Below are 24,549 nucleotides of genomic sequence, written 5' to 3' on the forward strand. Positions count from 1 at the left end.
AAATGTTTATGCATGTCTCATTTTCCATTATTAAATTGAATTATTTATATTGCCATTAAATTAGCCTTACAGATATTTTATAATAAATTATTTCTGTTTATTTTACTGAGAACTATTTTATGAAATAGGTTTATACATGTCTTATTTTGCATTATTAAATTGAATAAATTAGAATATATATCATTATATTGGCCTTATAGGTATTTAATAATAAACTTCTGTTTTTAATTTGTTTAATTATTATTATTTAATTAAATATTGTGTGAAATAGGTTTATGGGTGTTATATGCTCTTTTTAGATTATGAATAAATTATTAATAATATATTATTGTTCTGGGCGTTTTATGGGCCAAAGGCCATACTTAATTCAGTATGCTATTCATATCATATATTAGTTTGAGAAAGTAAGTCACAAGTTGTTGTGAATGCAGAAGTGCTTCACAAGCATTGCGTCTATTTAATTAACATGATTTTATTGACCACAGAAAATTAGGAAGTAAACTGAATTTTATTATAAAATGTTTATGTAGATTTTCTAGTGGTCATGGCAGCAGTAATTCATCAAATAAGGGAGAAGAGCATTATAGCTAGGCACATATCCAGACACGTGCTGTAGTTAGGGTTGCCTACCGTCCCTTAAAATACGGAATTGTCCTGTATTTGAGAATAAAATAGCGCGTCCCGTTTTGAATCAATACGGGACGGTCTTTGTCCCGTATTTTCGGAGTTGTCTTCAATGCAGCATCTCATGCAAATCATCCCACCGGCATTCCCGTCTTATTCAGCCCCTGATTGGGTAATACTCGCTGCCATCGTTGGATTGATTGGTTTGTTTAGGTTCACGGCCAATCAGAGTCAGAGGAGGGCGGGTCTCTTGGGAGAGAGTCGATTTGAAAGAAAGGCAGAGGCTGCTCCAGATACACTTTAAAATAAGGTTCATTTATTAAACATTAGTGTATTAACTAACATGAACTAACAATGAGTAAGTAATACATTTGTTACAGTATTTATTCATCTTTGGTAATGTTAGTTAATAGAAATAAAGCTGTTCATTGTTTGTTCATGATAGTTCACAGAGCACTAACTAATATTAACAAGATTTTAATAAAGTAATATTAAATGTGGAAATTAACATTAACAAAAATTAACAATTGCTGTATAAGTGCAGTTCATTATTAGTTAATGTTTATTAATGTAGTTAACTAATGAACTTTATTGTAAAGTGTTAGCGATTTGTTTATTACAGTTAAGGTGTACAGTCAGACACATAAGCATTATTTTAATAAGAGACAAGAGAGATATATTTAATAATAAAAATACAGTGCCTATGTGAGGCAAATAAACAACTAATTTAAATGATTGCATTCTTCAATAGGCTACTGAAGAATTAACAATAGACTATATAAAATAGATTATCTTACCAATAATAATAATAATAATAATAATAATAATTGTTTTTTACATGAATTTAGAAATGTTTGTAGATCGATTATTTATTATGTGTTACTGTTACTGTTATGTGTTACTGTCTGCAAACAATGACAAATATTTTATCCAAAATCTGTGTTCACGCCACCTTATACAATTACCAAAGTTCATTAGCAATTGATATTTTTATGAAAACATGTTTTAAGTTGTGATTTACCACCACTGGCACGTCATCGGACCTTTGGTCATCGTGGCCCCGAGGGGTCCCCCCCCCCCCCCAGGCGTCCCTTATTTTTCTGTATTGAAGGTGGCAACCCTAGCTGTAGTGAAGCACACTTTCTGCAATTCAAAGAGCCAATGTAAGTGTAAATACTGATGTTGTAAGTCTTAGTAAAGTCATTGCGCAATTGCTTCATTTGCATAATTCATTTAAGTGCTAAAATGAAATATACCATCAGGGGATGCAATCATTTTAAATGTGTGTGTGTTGTTGTTGTTTTTTATATGCAATCTCTGTATAATAAACCAGGACAGCAGAAAGTATTATAACATTCAAAAAACATTGATTACTACTTTAAGAACCGATTGAAATTCCTTGAAAAACATTTACTAATTTGCAAATTGTGTAACATTAGAAGGAAATAGTGATTAACTATAATCACACTTGAACCACAAGGCTATTCTTGTTTTTTCTTTGCATAGTTAGAGTTTGCACTCACGCTGCTTTCCTAAGATAGCTGATGAAGTTGATCATGTCTAAATGCATATTAACCGAAAGCTAGGAGTTTTTCACTTGTTTTTTAACAGGTTTTATTGTTCACAAGGGCATATGTGATAACCGGGACCTTAGAGTGAACGGCGCATTACAATAGTGGTTAAAACCACCAGCTAAATCAATAAGCTCTAATTACCATGGATTGTAAAGGAGAGCTTGACAGCATCATTGTTAATGTGTCACTGAAACTTAATGATAGATCCTTGCTATTAAAAGAGCGGGAATCAAAAGGTTAGCCATGAATGGCTTTAGTAGGTTTTCATCTTCCACAGTCGTTGAAGGAAATGCTCTTCTGTTATTCATAAGGCAGAAACCTGATGCTCGAATACTACAATAATAGCTTGTGCTTTTATGTTTAGGAGTCATAGCGGCAGAAGTTATATGCAAATACAAGAATTCCTCAAGTCTGGATTCACACAAATAGCTCAGACTGTGGTTGGTTTGAAAACCTGAGCTGCTTCGCTGTCTGCTATCTATAAAGGCAGCTACTTTTTAAGACAGTCATTTGGAGTTTGTTTATGTGTTGCTGAGTTCGCAAATCCAAACTAAGAAACACAAAAATACATACTGCATGCAGATATTGGATAAAATATTTTTGTACCTTTTAAAAGTAGTTGTACCTTTCTGTAATAGTAAAAGACTATTTTGTGCAATGTTGTGCAAAATTCTGATTTAACTTTTCAATGTGAATTTGAATTGAATTTGCCATGGTTTTGTTGCTTTATCATTCTATCTGTTGTTCATTTTATCTATTGTTCTATATTGTTTATCTATTCAAAGGCTTAAAAACCTTCAAACTTCATTTAAGGCATGAAAAAAATATATATAAATCTTTCAAAAAAGGTTTTGTCAAAACAACATAATTAAATCAATAATTTGTATTTTATTTCAATAAAAAGCTTTTGTGGTTAAAATTAGTTATATTTTTACATGTAATAAATAATAAAAATAATTTAAGAAATAAATAATATTCATTGTATTTCAGTTCTTGCATTCAAATTGCAATTCTCCATCCTGTTATCCACCTTGATTAAATGTAGTAGTTGAATTAGAATTTTATTAGAATTAGAATTCTCACTTCAATCCCTAATGGCACTCAATCCTGATGCTGGGTATTTGTTTAATTTGTGACTACCACAGTGTTGTCCATGTCCAGTTTTCTATTTGAAAGGTCAGCCATATCATTGCATACAGGCAGTGAACATTTTCTGTTTTTAAGTATATATTATGTTGAATTTTGAGTAAATATTCAGCTGTTTAGGAAGCAGATCAATAAGGTTTCGAACAGACACTAGGGCACTAGAATTGTACATTTTAAGCCTCAGAGGACTCAGGAATTCAATTTGTGATGATTGTAGATGTGTGCACTCTAGTTACACATGAACACATTCTGTGTTCACAAGAAAAGACAAAATTGCTTATCCCTCGACTTCTTTTGATCATTCATATTTAAGCCACTAACACCAGAACTTAAGGCAGGCGATGATGAATTGCAGCATTTTAGATGTCTTTTGGTCACCATGAATTATTTCTGTGACATCAGAAATGCTTGCAAGCTCATAAGCTATGCTTTTTTATCTCTCAGGGCTTGTGTAAAGCATGTTTTTTTATTTTAAAGGCAGGAGAGATGGACTTCATTTTTAAACTAATAATACAAGGATGAAGGGAGTGGACAGGCTGAGTCTAATGGCAAATTGATGTTTTTCTTCTTGGTAGTAAAATGTCCCCTCAGGCATCTTTGACCAAGCCTAAGATAGATTGTAATTAATAATGGATAAAATTGGAATTTTGGCCTTCTGCTAGCATTGAATCACAGGAGATTTTTTTTCTGGTGCTGTTCGCTTTGGATAACTAAACATACTGTACTCGACCTGAAATGAACATGAGTAAAGTCTAATGTGTTGTTTCATATTTCTGTATGCTGCCTGTTATATACAACGGGACTTATTTTTCATAAAACTTGTGTTTTGTCTCAGAAAAGCTGTCAAGAGCATGTATGGGTCACATTTAAACCCAAAATGTAAGTATTTAAAAAAAAAATCTAAAAATCATTTTAGGTCTTTTTTTTTTACTATTGTCAAATTGTTTCATGACAGTTAAAAACTTTTTCCCTTCATGTTCTTGACAGTTCAAAACTAACCTCACATGGTAATGTCGGATGTACTGTATACTGACTATGGTATATTTTTAAGATAAATAATGCAGCTCAAAATGTAGACAGCTGTATAATGATCTGAGACGTTTCTATGTGAGGCATGGGACAATATAACATTTCCATCTCACCCGCTCACTCAAGCTTCTCCATTTCAGCTAGAGTCAAAACTCAATGAGTTGCATGCAGCGCACTATATACACTCACAGTTTGGACTACCACACAGGAAACCCTCAGATGCTATATTATATGCTGTGAAGTATGAAAAAGTGATGTATGTTTGTGTGTGTGTGTGTATGTGTGTGTGTGGGAGAGAGAGAGAGTGTTACTTAACCTCTAGACTCATACCCTGTCTTTTATTTCTCCTCCTCTGGGCTACGTCTGCTAGAGAAATCCACACCTGGAGAACTCTAAGTGTGGGGTATTGTATGTTTAATTCTAGCCACAGTGCGCATCCTGAGCCCATCAAAACACCATTTACTTTTATTTGATCCCATTTGTGTCATGTTATACACTTTTCTGCATTTATTTGGTTTTTGTCACATTTTGGCACATGCACGGAAATTATCATCTTGATTTGTTTGTATTAGTGATTAAATAAAGCTCTGTTCCCAAACCTGATGAGCTGCCTTGCTGCCTACTGCCTTCTTAGCCACCTGCTGTCTTAAAGAATGGACTGATTTGGAGTGGTGTACATATGCAGAAACTAATTTATATATTATATATTATATAGTTTATATATATATATATATATATAACTTGTATATAATATATAACTCGTATATAAACTCATAGCTCACAAAATGTGAGTCATAACTTATTTTAGGAGAATTTGCCTTGCAATAATCTAATAAGCCTAAAAATAGCACAATGTTGAGTAAAATTGAAGCATTGAGATTTTTATTGCATTATCAAGTTTAGGATTGTTTTGAATGTATCATGATTTTCATGATGTCAGTGAAAGAAAGAAATGTAAAATGGCGATAAAATTAACAATGCAAAAAAAAATCTTGATTATTATTAGCATAAAAATACATAAAATGTATACAATGGAAAAAAATATATGAATATGAAGGTATACACCATGATAATGGTAGTGTGCTAATGTATGCTGACTTTAATTTAAAAGTCACTATTGCAGTATACATTCAATGCAATCCCAAAATACATCATGAGCTCGGTAAAAAATAAATAAATAAAATTTCCAATGCAAGATGAATAATAGTGAATATTAAAAATCATTGTATTGCAGTATACATTCAATGCAATTCCTAAATTCATATTGAGATCAGTGAAAAACAGTAAACATAAAAAAAAAACAGACTGGATTGACGTTAGAGGAATTTTGACAAGACAAAATTTGAGGAGATGGATACATCAAGGATGGGTTAGAAGCAAGGAAGCTTACAAGGCAGCATCTGTTGAGCGTCTGTGCTGCCTTAAAATGCTGTCTCTGAAGGCAGTTTACTAGGTTTTGGGACAGAGCAATAGTGGTTATTGGTGTTAATTGTGAAAGTATTATGCTTTTGCTCGCTATAAGTGTGGCCTGTGTTTAATGTGCTTTTTTCTTGCATTCTCACTCTTATTTTTTTAATTGCTTGTTGTTGTGCATTGTCAACGTTAAATGTTAGAGAAATCTGCAGTGATCTGTGCTGGGAAATTTAAGGGTGGTTCTAATGTCACTACATTACCATATTAAAATAAGTTTATTTGTTGCCTGTTAGATCACCCTCTCATAAATAGCATTAGCATATGTCCCATGGTGCAGCAATTACAGTAAAAAGGGCACTTGATTCGCTCAGAGAGTGGCTTCAAATGACACTTTATACTGCAATCCGGACTAGCTGGTAATTATTCCTCTTTAATACTGTCTCAACCCTGCCTCGTGTGCTGCACTGCGCTGTTAAGCTAATATGAGTCAAAGGGTGATTACACCCACGCCAAGACACCTACACAAACAACTGTATAGAGGATTTAGCTTAAAGCTCTGAGGTTGCCAGGTCTTTTCTGTAATCTTACCAAATCCACACAACTGCAGCATTACTGAGAACACATTATAATGTCAGTGCTTAAGGTCGTTTGGCTTTGATTAGAGAGGGCATCAGTAACAGGTAAACGATTTTTTGGTACGTTTCCGTATCAGAATTGTATAGGCTGTAAAGTAGCTCTTCAGAATATAGAACTAGAAATGTGTTGTAGGTTTTCTTTTCAGGCTGTTAAATAGAATGTTGTAGAACCATAAACCGATATTTAAAAAGGTCTCTTTGAAATCCTTAAACATAACAGCGCTAAAATATTCATAGCAATATTCCATGAACTGACATGCATCAGCAATTAATAGCAATTTCTGTGATGTATTCAAGGTACTAATGTGGAAGCACTTACTTGTTTGGAATTCGTGTTCATCTTTAAAGGGGTAATTAACTTTTTAATTTAATTGTATTTAGTTTATTTTGTGGTCAGTTTATTACATAGCCCCTGTTTTTCATTTTCTGGATAACAATTATGTGGAAAATGTTTCCTAAAATTATTTTAGTCTTTCAGTAACATCATCTTTGCAGACTCTTTATGACAGATTCATAAGGGAAAGGAAGTCGTGGCCTTATGGTTAGAGAATCGGACTCCCAATCGAAAGGTTGTGAGTTCGAGTCCCGGGCTGGCAGGAATTGTGGGTGGGGGGAGTGCAAGTACAGTTCTCTCACCACCCTCAATACCATGACTTAGGTGCCCTTGAGCAAGGCATCGAACCCCCAACTGCTCCCCGGGTGCCGCAGCATAAATGGCTGCCCACTGCTCCGGGTGTGTGTTCACAGTGTGTGTGTGTGTTCACTGCTCTGTGTGTGTGCACTTCGGATGGGTTAAACGCAGAGCACAAATTCTGAGTATGGGTCACCATACTTGGCCGAATGTCACTTCACTTTCACTTCACTTTCACAAACAATCCATGCTGAAATGATCTGCCGCTGTTCCACATGGGCGGTTAAAAATCTTGTTAAAAATAAACTTTCCTAACTTTGGGATCCTTTATTTGCATAGAATCCTTAAAGATGGAGGTAGATTTGACAATGCAGAGATGTCATGAGGTCCAGGTGTATTATGTGAAATATAGTGGCTTACGATTAGCCCTGCTGATAATAGACAGATGTGATGATTCAGTGTGTAATCAAATGCGTAGGCAGCACAATTTTGGTAAATTTCTCCCTCAGTCAGCATTACGATAGAGTGATGAGGGAGTGGACAGAGTTCATTTGGACACTACTCAGTCCCAGACCATTAAACACACACTTGCATACACACATATGCACACACAACCAAGAGATGTATGGCCCTGCACTCAACACACGGCAGTGAAGCTCTTGGTTTTGATCGATGACAGACCTAGACTTAAAGCAATTTGACATAAATAATAGATGATTGCTATAGGAGGGCAATGTTATAGAATAACACATTGAGAGAGTGAGAGACAGAGATCATTTAGTAAAATGGTTCAAAAGAAAGTATTATTGTATTTCTATGTACTACAATCAGTTATGTGTTACCATTGTATTACTTAAAGTATTTTGAAGTGCCATCCAGATACAGACATAAATTTTTACTATATTCAGGCACATATTACGACAATAATTTTGTTTTCGACATTTACAAAGGTAAAACCATGTTTTTGCACATGTACCATGATAGTTCTATTATATTCTTGTAGTTATTCTTGGAGTGCCTTGTAAATATGTGAGCATCAATTACTGTAGTATATAGCAAAGTACCATGGTATTGCCATCTGATATAATTATGTTAATGGTAGTAACAGTTTGTATGTGTGAATAGCTTAATCTGACAACCTTAGAAATAAAAATAATTAACGATTAGTGTGTGTGTATATATATATATATATATATATATATATATAAATTATTTTGAGCTAAATTTTGGGTTAGTCATAATTAGTTTTATATAAATGCAGTAGAAATCTTTGGCATGTCCTGATTAGATGTGTGAGTCTATCCATGTGTGCACACTTCTACATGCCTGTCAGCCAATTGTGCGTGTGCATTCAAGCCTGAATGGATAAATGATCGATTTTATGATCTTATAATCCACGCTGTCTCGTTCACAGTCATTAGCTGAAATGAAGATGTATGAAGTCTTTGCCACTTTGTTAAACAAACCAACCTTTTGTCAAGTTCTGAACACTTTCTCTTACCCCGTCTTTCTCCAGTGTAAAGTGGCAGTACAGGCATGTAACATCACTGTGTGTATCACACCTTCTCCTCACACCAGAAATGCGTCTCGTTTCAGGAATGATGATAAATCACGGGAGAGACCGCAAAATAATAAAGAGGCCACTTATGCTGCGAGCTTCTCACAGTTCTACTCTATTAATATTTATGGCCACCTTCGCCCGCCGTGGTGCTCTTCACTTCGCTCTCTTTTATTAATATCATCAGAACAATGTCAGCAGGCCATTTTAAAGGGCCAATGAGATGAAATGGCCAAAGATGGATGCCCCCGCTGCATATGCATGCCGCTGAACGCATCAACCGTCTGCATCTGTTTTAGCACCGTCAGCCCATTGCAAAACACATTTTCCATAACGGCCCATATCCAAACTGTGTTTTTATTGCCTACAGAGAAGTCACGGGGTCATTAAATATATTTACTTTGGTGCTGCTTTAGCGATAAAGCGTGCAGTTTGGGTGCTATAGCTTGTTTTTATGATACACAAAGTGAGAATTTAGTCAGCTCTGTGTGCCAAAGAGTAACTCTGACAGGCTGATGCATGGATATTCGGCTGTGTATTTTTGAAAAGGTTTTTGCAAAGTGGCAGGTTTTGATGATATTTTGTAGTGTACAAACATGTTAATAACTCTGGTTATTAATATATGGTTTCTTTAGCAGCTTCATACATGGTGGGAAATTTGGAAAGATATTTCTATATTGTTAGCATGAAATGCAATAACACAGGTTGAAACATGATTACTTTTATATATATATATATATATATATATATATATATATTTATTGTTTTAATTCAGTGTAAAGGTTTGCACAATATATATATATATATATATATATATAATATTTAATATTTAATATTTAATAAAATGTTAATATTAATTTCCAACTTATTTAATTTATATTATTTATTGATTGATTTACACGATCATAAAGGTTTCAAGCATTTCGATGTCAAGATTTATACAAACTGGCAAGTTTATAGTTCATTTGTAAATTGTAAAAAACAAAGCACGCACCTCATGGAAGATATGTTTCAGAAGAGCGATGAAAAGCAGTGAGCGCAGTCAGGAAGCAGACGGCCACAAAGTCACTAACTGACAACTTTGCTTGCATATCATCACCAGTTTTACAGTTAATCGAATCACCATTAACAGACACCATCTGGTCTTTATTATCGTATCAGGCTGCTATCGCTGTCCTAGCTTGCCGTATGTCACCTCCTCTCATCTTTACCTGGAAGGAACCGGTCCACAGAGACTTCAACACTGAGACACGCTGATGACAAGGCCTCATTTTGGAGTAGCAAATGCGTGATGTGTTCGCCAACTGCTTTTGGTGTCTCTTGTCCTCTTCCTTTCTCTTTCTGTCTCTGTTGAGCTCTTAACAGAGAACAGAGCTACAACATGTCTGTGAAACACCCACCTTTCCTGTTCATCTCTTTAGCTGTCCAAACACACACTCCCACCAGTAAACTATTCCTTTTTTTGTTCTCTTTCACACTTTTTTTTTTCACTTGAAGGGGAGCCAGATGTGCAGTTTCATACATTTAATTTATTGTTTAATTACCATTTTTACAGATTTACTATTACTATTACTGATGCAAAGGCCATTTGCAAACCTAAATTTACAGCCTCAGGCTGCAGAAATCTATAGCATAGCTACATAAAGCTGCATTGCATATTCTTGTCTAAATAAAACAGTATGTGGTCAGCATGTAACAGTGGCAAGCTTTACTAATTTTATCATTATGCATCTCTTTATTTACAATACTGATCACTCATCAATGTGTTTATCCTTTTTTGGTTCCTTTTTTAATTTGGTTTATTTTATTGTTTTTTAATTATTATTTTAATTGTGGTATTTTTGTATTCCCATATCTAATGACTGTACATTAATTTGCTTTTTCAAATATTGTTTACATTCTATATTTAAAAAAAATATGTTCATATTAATTTTTTTTTATATATATATTAAATGTTTAAATTCGGTAACATTTTTTGTTGTTGTTTTTGTTTTGTTCTTATCTTGCTGCTCCAGAAGAAATGCATATTCCTACTCTTATTACCTGTAAGTAGCATTAAATACAGAACATAACCAACCATCCTTTTTTTTATCATTTACTAATAGCTTTTACTAAGTACTTTTAACAATCCCTGAGAAATAGTAAAACCTCCTTAGTTCATTAGAACAAAAAAGTGAGAGAACAAATTAAATGAAAATCAAGTTAAAGTTAAGTGACAATTAGTCTTCGTACCAGATCCAACTTTGCCATGTCAGACAAAGCTTTTCTAAATTTTAAGCTTTTTTAAATGAAGACAAGTTAAATTTGAAATTAACTCTTGAGTCAGTATTATATATCACACTTTGCTCTAATGTTTTAACATCGCAGTACTTCCATTTTCTTGCAAAACAGTCGAATTTGACCCATAAACCATCTTATGCGCTATATACCTAGAGGTTTTTCAGATTGGTTTGAAACATTACCAGTCCCAGTTATAAATTGCACTCATGTGCACATAAATTGATGTTTCTCCACTGTTATCTTATTATTATTTACTTATTGCTAGTTCAGGTCAAATCTCTTTGGTCTGTGGACTCCACCTCTACTTTTTATTACTTTTCCATTACACTTAAACTATTCAGTGTTACCTTTACGGTTATGCCTGCCTCAGCATTTTACTGCACAGGATTCTTTCATTTGCACTGTGTTCAACAGAGCCTTGCTGCGGGATGTTTACCTCATGCGTTAAAGGATTTAAAAGCTCAGATTCACAGTCAGACTACTATGTGCATTCTCACCACTCTCTCCCTGCTCCTGAAATATAGATGAAAGAAAGAACACAGCCAGGAGGATCCTTCAAAAGGATATCATCTGAGAGGGCCTAGACAGACAGCTACAAGCTAAAGCTAACCATGACGCCAATATATTCCTCAAATCCGGAGAGCTAGTCGTTCTCATATTCAGCAGGGTTATGCATCAGCATGCATTTTTAGAGTTAGTAAAGCGATCAATGTGCATCTTCACTTTTGTCCTTGCACTTACAAACTGAAAAAGCCAGATAGGAAAGATATTTTGACTTCCATAAATCATATAATAATAAAGTAATGATAAAAACTTCCGGTTTGTAATTTTGTGCAAATTAACACTCGCCAAGTGCCAAATGCGAGTAAAAATCAGTTTGGCAAGTGCATGAAACAGTGTTACTCGCCAGTTGGCTGGTAAGTGTTTTTATTAATTCTAACCATGCCTGAGAACGTGGTATGGTTTGGTGTGATTATCAAATTGCAAAGACTGTACTGTTATTATATAAATGTTTAAGCTTATGTGCTGTGTTGTGAACTTTTCCCATAAGCAGCTCATGATAACTTAGAGAGGCTCGGTTCACAGTACATGCCGCTCCACACAAACCCAATCTCTGCAAGTGATGTGAGTTTCAGTTGCTTATAATGTGCATTTGAAAATATAACAGGACCCAAACATTTTCCCAAATTTGTGATGAGCATCATTTATAGTATATGTCTGTTGTCAATTAAAGGAATGCATTAAATAAAAATCCCCTGCAGTTTTCTGCCAAACTAAAAGCTCTATATTTAAACTTTTGAAAGCAAAGAAAAAACATAAATATTAAAAAGAAGAAGAAAAATTAATAATAATAATAATAACAAAGGTTTTATGGCTGGAAAATATTTAAAGTATGGCCACTAAATTTTATCAAGTCATCAGCCTTTGGCAGATGTGGCAAAATTTTATTTTTAAGCCCTGCTTGTACTTTTGCATACAAAAGTACATGCATCTAAAAAGATAGTAAGACATTATGCTTGCATTAGCACCTTTCAAGATTTCTAAATATCCTTTATATTAACCACTATTGTTCAGTTGCTTGTATGCACAAAGTTAACTTGTAGGGCATGGCATTAGCGAGGACAAGGTCATGGGTTTGATTCACAGGGAATACGATGTTAAATTTATATTGACAAGTTTGAATGCACTTAAGTCACTCTGGATAAAAGCATCTTCCAAACTTGTAAATGCATGCACACACACCAAGTTGTGGAGTAGACATTGTGATGCATCAGGGATAGACATTACCATCACCATATACACTGAACAAAATTTTAAATGCAACACTTTTGTTTTTTCCCCCATTTTTCATGAGCTGAATTCAAAGATCTAAGACTTTTTCCATTTACACACAAGGCCTATTTCTCTCAAAAATTGTTCACAATTCTGTCTAAATCTTTGTCAGTGAGCACTTCTCCTTTGCGAGATGATCCATCCACCTCACAGGTGTGGCATATCAAGATGCTGATTAGACAGCATGATTATTACACAGGTGTGCCTTAGGCTGGCCACAATAAAAGGCCACTCTAAAATTTGTAGTTTTACTGTATTGGGGGGTCTGGGGAGGTCCCAAAACCAGTCAGTATCTGGTGTGACCACCATTTGCCTCACGCAATGCAACACATCTCCTTCCCATAGAGTTGATCAGGTTGTTGATTGTGGCCTGTGGAATGTTGGTCCACTCCTCTTCAATGGCTGTGTGAAGTTGCTGGATATTGGCAGGAACTGGAAAACGCTGTCGTATACGCTGATCAAGGGCATCCCAAACATGCTCAATGGGTGACATGTCCGGTGAGTATGCTGGTCATGCAAGAACTGAGATGTTTTCAGCTTCAGGAATTTCAGCTACAGATCCTTGCAATATTTGGCGGTGCATTATCATGCTGCAACATGAGGTGATGGTTGTGGATGAAGGGCACAATGATAGGCCTCAGGATCTCGTCACGGTATATCTGTGCATTCAAAATGGCATCAATAAAATGCACCTGTGTTCATTGTCCATAACATACACCCGCCCATACCATAACCCTACCGCCACCATGGGCCACTTGATCCACAATGGTGACATCAGCAAACCACTCACCCACACGACCCCATACATGCTGTCTGCCATCTGCCCTGTACAGTGAAAACTGGGATTCATCTGTGAAGAGAACACCTCTTCAAAGTGCCAGACGCCATCAAATGTGAGCATTTGCCCACAGAAAGCGGTTACGATGACAAACTGCAGTCAGGCCGAGACCCTGATGAGGATGATTAGCATTCAGATGAGTTTCCCTGAGACAATTTCTGACAGTTTGTGCAGAAATTCTTTGGTTATGCAAACCGACTGTTGCAGCAGCTGTCCAGGTAGCCTCCCCTGACCCCCCAATACAGTAAAACTGCACATTTTAGAGTGGCCTTTTATTGTGGCCAGCCTAAGGCACACCTGTGTAATAATCATGCTGTCTAATCAGCATCTTGACATGCCACACCTGTGAGGTGAATGGATTATTTCGGCAAAGGAGAAGTGCTCACTGACAAAGATTTAGACAGAATTGTGAAATTTTTTTTGAGATAATAGGCCTTTTGTGTACATAGAAAAAGTCTTAGATCTTTGAGGTCAGCTCATGAAAAAATTGCTTTTATAATTTTTTTTCAGTGTATATGGTGATAGTAATGCTTATTCCTGATGCATCACCATGTCTACTCCACAGATTTGTGTGTGCATGCATTTACAAGTTTGGCAGATGCTTTTATCCAAAGTGACTTCAAACACATCAATATAAAAGTAACAACGTATTTCCTGGGAATCAAACCCATGACCTTGTCCTCGCTAACACCATGCCCTACAAGTGAACAGTAGAGGTTAATATAGAGGATATTTTGAAATCTTCTACATGCTTACTAATACAAGGCCAGCTGCCTTGTCTTTGCATGTTCTGATGTCAGAAATGCATATGTCTTTGTACTATTTCCTCCATTCAAGTTTTAGCTTAACCAAGTGTGATATGCTTATTAAAGAACATTTGGTGAATTTTATGCATGAATGATGAATCAAGCCAGATTTTACAGCTATCCCCTCATTGTTCCCCCTCTCTCACTTTGTCTTTTACAAAAAACCATTAACAAAATTTGGTGCTATAAATACTGTTTATGGTGATCTAACTATATTATAGCCTCCACTTTAATGAAGTGCTGTGCTGACATTCATTAAGGATTATCTATAGTTTATGCCACTTGCAATATGTCCAGAATTTGACACTTGAAAGGAGACACATTAATGCAGCAATCAGTGGGTTTTATTATCTGATGGCTGTTGTATTACAAAATACTGTGACCTTCAGCATACTGTACACTGTGGGATGAGCCAATGGATTGTTGAATAGGCAGGGAGCACACTAGGTTTTGGTATAGAGTTTGTGCATTGCAGTTTCTACAATGAAATCTCAACACTTTATAGCCATCACATTGATACTTTGCTGCTTAATTGGAAAGTCGTGAGCCCTCTCTTATTGCTTCTTGGTGTTAAGACCTGCTTCTGAACACTTTCCGTCCTCTTTTGATCCTCAGTCAACAAAAACCAATGTTACTGAATTTATTTTCCAACCTAGCTAAAATGGCCCCAATTTTAAAGGTTGGCCTGGTTTTTGAGGAAGCTGAATCTTTATTAGTTGTTTTTTTTTTTTTGTTACAAATTCCCAGCAGAGAAAATAACAAAACAAAGAGTTATTATCAGCTCGTCCCCGAAAGAGAAGCAAGCACATATTGAGGTCAAATGGTGTTCTGTGGGACCTGGAGAATCAGAGTCTTTTTATTGGATGACTCCAATCCATTGATGACAGTAATATCTTCCTTGGAGTTCTGCAAGTGTGGGGAGGCCTCAGCTTATGAACAGCAAGACAAATCAAAGACCTGCAGAAGTGAAGTCTGCTGCCTTTATAAAGACTGCTAAAGATTATTTTTATTTTTGATCGGTGGAAAGAGAACAGGAAATGTTGCAAACCACATTTGAACTTCACAGCTCAATGTGTCAAAGTAAGAACTGCTAGGTCACTTATTCAACATGTCACAACTTTAATCAGGATCAAATGCATTCATAGTGCTATACAATCTGTAGTTAATGAAACATTGCAGCTCTCATCCATATGTGCGCTGCCCATTGCAACCATTCTATACTGGCCCTTTAAGAGAAAGCGTTACGATGTATAAATATATCATTAATGTATTTGTTTGCATTATCTACAAGTGAATGTGTTTATGTACAAGTTTTTCCTGATCAATAGACTTGTAGTGTTCAATTAGCTTTGTTCTGCATGGCAAGGTTTTAAGTTTCTCTCTCTTGATTTGAGTAGGTTTGTGATTTTTGTTCTCTCTCTCTCACTTGCGGGCATATATCACTGCAGAATATATATTTTAGATTATATTACATAAATATTGCAGTCAATGCCATTGGAATAGAAAAATGGCTCACTTGTCCTCTATGTGCCCAGTGTCTGTCCGTGTGTGTTTGTCTTGTATATCTTATATGTCAGTTTACAGCAGTGTTATGACAGTGCTTTGGTTAAGTGATGTATATTGTTATTATTATACTCCTATACTGTTACTTTTATGCAATATATAAATGGCTAAACTAAAATCAGCAAGTCTAGCAGTAATGAAGCTGATAACTGATTTTAATAGCCTTTGTTTGTCCAAAGAATAAGTGATTTCTTACACACATATAAACATGTTTAGACATTAGTTTAACAGTTTGCACTAGCCAAAAGCATTGCAATGACACTGAAGTGTCTTCTTTTGATCATATGTATAATTGTGTCCTGTTGTGGATGGATTTGAAGGAAACTAGCTAAAAAACAGAAGGAAACAGCCAACAGCAGCACGCAGAGAGAGATGGGGCCTGTAGGCACAGCAGATAAAAGCACTGGAAAAGTCAGCACGTTACACAAGGACGATCCGTTCTCCACCAGCAACCAGGACCTCAACGGATTCTGTGAGTTCAGCAAATATTGTGCTGTGGCATTATTGTGCTGCCCTGTTTTTTTGTATAATCTCTGTTTATTTTGTATGTGTCTGTGCTCTAATAACAGTATGGGTTAGAGAAGGCCATTGGCATTAACCAATGGATAATGAAAGAATGAATAAAGACACATATGAAAGAATGAATCGAATAATTAATTTACAAATTAGCAAATTAAAGAAAAACTAATTTCACATAATGAATGCGTGAATGAATGAATGAATGAATGAACTGAATGATTGCATGAACAAAAAAATTAAGAAATGAACAAAAAATGTATGAAGTAATGAATGAACAAAAGTTCAAATCAGTTAATAAATGAACACATTTAAGTGAATTAATACATGAGTGAAATATTGCACATGTAAATAAATGATTAAATGAAAAATTGAATGAATGAACAAATTAATACTTGGATGAATAAATGGATAGATTAACAAACAAATGAACCAGCAATCCATTGAAACTATTGAGCTGGAATACAAAACAGCAATATTTGGCATACGTGCACAATCTTCACTGAACATTATTTGTATCATGCCTTCCGTCCAGTAATCTCAGTAAGGTTTGTTTATTTCTGAAGATCTCAGCTTTCCAATTCTGTCAATTTAATCATGAAATTTAAATAATAAAGGTGTGTTGACACTCTTTAATGTGGATTGACAGACTGCTAGAGGCTTATTAGTTTAAGTGGCACATGAACCGACCACCTACTACTAATTATAGCTCAAAATAAACATGAATGGGCATCAGATGATTTGTTGAAAGATAGAGTATTAATTTCCTGTTCAATCAGACCTTTTTCACAGGTTCTCTTTAGAGAACTTCTTGCTCTTTTCCACCAGTCTCAAAAGTCAAAGTCCACAGGTCATATAATCGCCACGTCCCCCAAATACCACGATCTTCTGGAGTAGCCGCAGTGTGTGTGAGCCAATCTCAAGACTCATTATTGCAATCACACATCACTCCTGCATGTCCCACCATCACACTGATGAGCTCAGCAAGCCCTAAAAGGGGTCAAAAGCGGTCAACAATCTATCATTTTAACACAACTCACCATTCTCCTTGATTGTTTTCACTAAGCGTCCATCAGGAAATCAAATGACGGGACGCCTCTGTCTCACACCTGCCCATCACACATCTGAACGTTGCCCACCGCAGAGAGCTATTTTGTAACTTAATAGCATGGACCAAAGCGTTCTACATATCAAGAGACTTCGCTATTGACGTGCTGCTTTAAGAGGTGCTGGAGAAGAAAAGCAAGTGGCATTTGAACTAGGCGTTTTTTTCGTTCTCTTGCTTTCATTCTCAGTTTTAAGTGGGCTCTGGCATGCTGTGAAAGGGCTGTAATTAGGATGGGTCTTTCTGAGTTGCTTTCTGCACAAAATGTCACTGTGGCCTTTGTGTACAGAGTAATTTGAATGGAGCTGGAAGAAGAGCGGGCAACGGAGTATAAGAGCAAGATGCATAGAGAGAGAGAATGTCATTATGCATAATGATCACATTTATTTCCTTTAAAATCAACACTGATTGGCAATGTGTTCTGCATGTTTAGTGTTTCTCAGTTCTTTTGAATGTCATTGGTCAGTGGATGTGCAAATGCAGTTCATTTGAATGTTTATTTCGGATCATTACAGGCTCAGAGTAATTGGAGGCTATCATTGTATCTGTTATTTATCTAATGATCTGAGAGTCACTATTACTGAACAAGTACAGCCATTATTATAGACATGAATCTCAGCTGGAGTGTTGGAACAGAAACAATCTAGAACTCAGTCCAGCTCATAACTGCTGTTTGTGAGCAGTTCTTTATAAAAATAAATACATTTTAAAAAAAGCCTAGTAATACACTATGAGAGACCATACATTTTCATCTAAAACTTTAAACATGCAGTGGGTAATTTCTGTGTTGGAATTGCAAAATCATTATTTGTTTCTGACTGTATTATTTAAAAATATTTTTCTTAGTCACTGTTTTGTCTAAAAATATAATATAACTTAACATTCTTAAAATGAAAGAATATTAAAAAATAATACAAAATTCTTAAATGTTAAAATGAAAAACTAGTTTGATAATATGTATATATATATTTGGCTTGAAAAGCAGTGCATGTGCTGGATTAACAATTTTTCTGTTCCAATGAATTTTTCTGTCAGTTTTATATTTATTACTATGTGCACGACAAGGCCCAAGAATCTACTTTTTTCACAGTTTTACACTGATTGTAGGAGGAAAATCTTTGGAGTGTAGTATGTGTTGAACTTTGTAAATGACAAGCCTTCCAATTTCTGAAGCCTTTTCTGTGGGCACCAAATTATTGCGGGCCTTTATATCTCATATATTGTAATTGTAATTTTTCTCATTTTATATCCAGTCCTCTCTCTCACTGGCTCCACAGTTACAATCACACATCATTATTATTATTTATATATTTTTTTCCATCTGGGGTTTTTGAAGACGATGCAGCAGAAGATGTGTGAAATAGAGATCATAGTGATCCCAGTCTACACACTCAGCATTTTAGCTGTATTACCATTTAAATGAACACAAAGACACCTGCCTCAACCTTCCACTCTTCAGTGCTCTCGATCTCACCCTGCTGGTCCGTGAGCTTTTGCTGCCAAAGCACATTCTGTAGAGATCCTTATGTGAGTAAATGCACATGCGCCGACACATGTGACACATGGGGATTTGTGTAAAGGGAGATCTGGAGTGATAGGTGACTAAAATGGAACGTAAAGAGGATATGGGCTTCAGCTGAGAACAGTAAAAGAAGTTTACTGGAGTGAGTGAAGCTCTAGGAGTGTGTTTTTGTGACTTTCATTTACTTTGTAGTGGGAGTCACTGTAAGAATATCTATATATTTTTCATAGGTGTAAATAAAACAATGATTATTGGAATATATTTTACTATTTAAGTTTTTCTACTTCAAAATTTCATTTTTAAATCAATGTGTTACTTGCTGTTTCTTTGCAATTGTTTGTAAACTTTTTTTCACACCAGATTTTTTTCAATCTACATTTTTTATTCCAGACAGACATTGTTAGAAATCCACTGTTTATACTGAGCTAGGATATGTGGATATGTTCAAAATAGTCCATGACATTTAAAGGTCTTGTTGACTGCAGCAAGATGCAGATGATTAGTGCAATATCAGCCTCCTTCGTGGAAAGAGACCTAAAAACCTTTTATTCTGTTGCCACTGTGATTCTGTCACAATATGACACTGCTATTAATCTGGACATGATGTGGTGTTTTATAGACATGTGCAGCATGTGTAAGTACTAAGTGCCCTCCTCTCTGTCTTTCCCAGCCGCCTCTTCTCCATGCTCCTTCTCCATCCAGGGTAAAGCCCTCCAGAGTAAAACCCTCCTCAACTCCTACTACTCAGGTGTGTGGCTTCCTATGTTGAATTGGTCCATGTGGTATAGTAGTACAATTCCTGGACTGGTAACCAAAAGATTTGAAACCGTATAATGTATCAGCAAGCCAATCACAGAACTTGAACCTCACAAAGTTCTGTACATTTCCTACCACTTGCATGTACATTTTTTTAATATTTAGGCTAATTTGATTATGCTTTCAGTCGCCAGTAAGAATGCAGTACTCTCATTTCGTCAAAAAAATAAAATAAATAAATAAATAAAAAAAACTCAAAAACTGAATCAGTCTGCAAAAGATTCATTCAGACTGGTTTTGTGAAATGGAAAAGCCCCTCACGGACGACTGACGCGCACAAATAAAAACACAAACTAAAACCCAGGCCTGGTCCTCTCTCGTCCTTCACTGTCGTCGCTCCAGTTTTATATCCTTCCATCTCCTCCGTGGGACTCGAGACCGGTGGGTCGAGCAGGTGTCGTTCATTTCCAATCACTCCACCGGCCTCGCCCCGTTTCCACGGCTCTCGGCCCCGCCCCACTCCTCACATGGACATTGTATCAACTCATGAAGACTTGGAATATAATGCAGTCATATATGCTATATATTGTTATAGTGTTTTGCATCCTTTTTGAAGCTTTGATAGAACCATTCTATCCTTTTTTGTTACATGAAAGAAAAACAATTAGGTTTAGAAAAACATGAGGGTATTTAAATGACAGAATTTTTTTTTTCTGAACTTTAACAGTGTAACACATACATACATACATACATATATACATATATATATATATATACTGTATGTATGTATGTGTTACACTGTATGTATGTATGTATTTATGTATGTATAGATATATGTATATCGTATTTCTAAATATTTAGATTTTTTTAGTAATTTTTTTATTTGCATTTTCATTTCTATGTAGCTTAAATGTATTATTTCAGTAATTTATTATTTTATAATATTAATGTAGTTATTAAGTAATTATAGTACTTCAACTTATTTCTATATATGAAGTTATATTATTTAATTTAATTTCAGCTTTATTTAAATAAACAATTTTAAATATTTTAGTTTACAATAACAACCGCTTTATTTACCCTTAAAAATATCAGAACAATACTCTACAGCAAAAGTTGTGTGGCATTTACTTCAAAAAACAAAAAATGATTTTCAGTTTTATTATGTTTTTAATCGCAGTTTCTAAGGAGCCGGTCCCTGCCACAGCATCCATAGGTAAGACACTTTTCCTCCTCTGCTGATTCTAAATCACACTGTTCAGTTCTAAACACATCGATTATGTTAAACAGTGTCTTCTGTGTATTTTAATGTAAATGTATAATGAAGATGACAAAATGAATACTCATAGGGGAATCGCTATTAAGCATGTAGTTTCATTCAAGAGTCATAAAGTATGGGTTTAGATGATGAAGTCAAAAGCGGGTGCCCGAGACTTTCGTCCCAGTCCGATCAAATTAACTGCAGCTTGTAATTTAGTGGCAGCTGAATGTGGTTTAAGTGAGGAGTCGGTGGTGTCCTCCTCACACTGATGTCTCCGTCCCACACTGAGACAGATTAGAGGAATGAAAGCCCTCTGTCAGTTCAAACAAAGTCTATGTTTATATCCCAATGTGTGGAAAGTGATTTAAATCAGATCGTTCATCGGAATGCTAATTTTCAGATTTGGCAGATTGGTGTGTGACACACACACACACTCCTTCCCACAGTGAGGGAAGTTGTGGCCTAGTGGTTAGAGAGTTCGACTCCTAACCCTAGGGTTGTGGGTTTGAGTCTTGGGCTGGCGATACCATGACTGAGATGCCCTTGAGCAAGGCACCGAACCCCCAACTGCTCCCCGGGTGCAGCAGCATAAATGGCTGCCCACTGCTCCGGGTGTGTGTTCACGGTGTGTGTGTGCACTTTGGATGGGTTAAATGCAGAGCACAAATTCTGAGTATGGGTTACCATACTTGGCTGAATAACACGTCACATCACGTCACTCACTTACTCACCCACCCTCATATATTTTCAAAGGCAGACAATTTCACAGCCAATGGCAATAGCTCATAATAAAGACTTATCCATCCTTCCATTCTGTCTTTACCTTGTTTCTTCCTTCTCTCCATCCATTTTATCATCTCCTTCTTTCTTTTGATTGTTTGTTCATCTTCCTGTCTTTTGTTGTTTGTTGTTAGCTCTTTCATTCATTTGTTCAGTTGTTTGTTGATTTGATTTACTTCCTTTCTTTCATTTGATCTTTCATTTGTTAGTTCAGTTGTTCTTCCCACCTCTAAAGTTCATTTATTCCTTTAGTTTCTTTTTCACTTGTCTTTCTTTCTTTCTTTCTTTCTTTCTTTCTTTCGTGTTTCAATTTATCATTATTTCTCACTATTATTTATAATTTCCAGTTATTCATCTTCACTGAAAACATTAAGAAATACTTGCAAAAGATTAAACAGTAATTGGATTTCATCAGTGTCCCAAATTTACAGCAAGAGATTGCAGATTATTTGAAAATTGAATTGAAAGTGACATTCAGCCAAGTATGGTGACCCATACTCAGAATTTGTGCTCTGCATTTAACCCATCCGAAATGCACACACACAGAGCAGTGAACACACACACACACTGTGAGCACACACCCGGAGCAGTGGGCAGCCATTTATGCTGCGGCGCCCGGGGAGCAGTTGGGGGTTCAATGCCTTGCTCAAGGGCACCTAAGTCGTGGTATTGAAGGTGGAGAGAGAACTGTACATGCACTCCCCCCACCCACAATTCCTGCCAGCCCGGGACTCGAACTCACAACCTTTCGATTGGGAGTCCAACTCTCTAACCGTTAGGCCACGACTTCCCTTTTGACATGTTTGTCATGATGCCTTCACTGGCTGGCCTTTTTTAGATGAAAACACACTCCCTTTAGCAGCTAGAGTGAACTACAGTACTTCAGCTCCACTGCTGACACTTTCAAGTTTTCCTGGTCACGCAAAGCTTCATCCTTTACTCGTTCTTCAGGAGATATTGAAAGCGTTCTTTACAGTCATCTTTTGAAAAGTGATTTCTGATAGATATCTTGGTGGGCTCGGGGCTTATTCAGTCCAAAAGCTCCTTTCAAAGGTTCACTCTAAAAGGTTCAGATGCAGGGGTCTCTAAACACACACCTCTGATCCTGACAGCTTCTAGTAGGAGTTTGAAAACTCTCACTTTAAGCTACACTCAGCAGCGTAGACCACGACTCTCCCATACACATACACATACACACTCAACGCCAATAAACCACTGAGAGCAAACGTATTTACAGAGGTTATGAAGGTGGAGACGGCTTTGAGATGGCGAAAAGAGAAAATGAGCACACAGGCGGTGTATTAAAGGAAGAGAGAGGGAGAGCAAAATGAGAAAAAAAAAAACATCAAGCACTAGGGGATTTGAAGCAGGTGTTTTATCAACTGAACCAAGAAAATTTGGACTGTGAGATATTTGTAAACTGGATGTGAAACATGCCACAGTCATACATTTACATTCATGCCAACCTGACCCATTCTGATCCCAAGCCCAGGGATGAACGGAAAAATACTAGTAGAAAATCTGAGATTAAGGGAGTGCAGTAGAAGGTCATGGAGGATAGAATATGAATTGCAGTGATAGGGAGTTAATAGAGGATTGGGATGGAGGAAGAAAGGAATGGATCAGAAGAAAAGAATACAAGTTGAATTTTGAAAATTCTGAATCGTTTCCAAAGCGCCATACACAGAATGGCACATTTCTGATTATTATCAATGTTTAAAACAGTTTTGCTGCTTAGTATTTTTTTGGAAACCATGAGACAATGTTTTTTTTTTTTTTTTTTTTTGGAAAATTAAAAAAAAAAACAGCATCTATTTGAAATATAATTTTTTGTAAAATTGTAAAAGCCCTGAACCACAAATCAATATATACAAATTAGAATGCTGTAATTGTTGTTGTTGGTTTTTAAATTTTGATGTCAATTTGAAATGAACACTGAAATCAAAATTTACTTTCTCTTAGCTTTATTGTGCACAATTCATCAGAGCATGTTGTTCCACATAAAGTGTTTGTAATTTAGTTGAAAAACATAATGATTTGCTTAGGAAGTTACTTTCTATGGTGATTTTATTGTTTGAACTCATATATTGGCCTGCTTTTTCAATATGCCATGGTAATAAGATGGATTTCAAAGACCATTTCGCTTTAATGTTAAATTGCTTTAAAAGTAAACAAGTTTAGAGAAAAGAATGGGGAATACACTTAAGATTGAAATGATCTACAAAACAAAGGTTGAATGGATTCTAGAGTCTAGCAAGCACTGCAATAAGTACTGATTGTGTAAAGAAGAACTGAAAAGGTGAAATCGAGTGGAGGGTTAAGATAGTGAGATGGAGAGAAGATAAATAAAGCCACCTGTACAGATAAAAGAATGAGGCATTAAATGAAGAAAAAGGCCTTTTCATTCTGTCAGACCCCATCTCTCGCTCCGAGTGAGGGCAGTCATATTTCTGTTCTGGAGATGCTCCCTGCCGAAACGATGTCTCTGAGATTACGAGGTTGAGAAAGACTGGCAGCCCCTTATCATTTATAAACCTGCCTATTATATGGGGCTTCCAGTTCATTTACAGGCTATCGATCACGGTGCAGAAAGAAAGCCTTTGTAATCACATACAGGAACTGGGAGTCGTGTTTCTTAAAATCATTTCTCCTGTAATCCACGCAGAGATGATCATCAAT

The 24,549-nt window shown here is 35.9% G+C and overlaps 1 protein-coding gene across 9 annotated transcripts in view; it reads left to right on the top strand.

Moving 5' to 3' along the window:
• The window catches only part of LOC132151564 (receptor-type tyrosine-protein phosphatase T-like), a 280,272-nt gene that overhangs the window by 190,228 nt on the left and 65,495 nt on the right, over positions 1–24,549 (top strand). For 3 of the 9 annotated variants that reach the window (XM_059559752.1, XM_059559753.1, XM_059559758.1), the window contains 5 exons: positions 4,744–4,776; positions 10,626–10,655; positions 16,251–16,402; positions 19,744–19,821; positions 21,010–21,045. In XM_059559752.1, coding sequence (XP_059415735.1) covers positions 4,744–4,776; positions 10,626–10,655; positions 16,251–16,402; positions 19,744–19,821; positions 21,010–21,045 — 329 coding nt within the window. The remainder of the gene's footprint in view (positions 1–4,743; positions 4,777–10,625; positions 10,656–16,250; positions 16,403–19,743; positions 19,822–21,009; positions 21,046–24,549) is intronic. The other 6 variants (XM_059559756.1, XM_059559760.1, XM_059559759.1 and 3 more) reach the window with 4 other exon arrangements.

Source organism: Carassius carassius, chromosome 10 (genome assembly GCF_963082965.1).
Source record: "Carassius carassius chromosome 10, fCarCar2.1, whole genome shotgun sequence".
NCBI classification, from domain to species: Eukaryota; Metazoa; Chordata; class Actinopteri; order Cypriniformes; family Cyprinidae; genus Carassius; species Carassius carassius.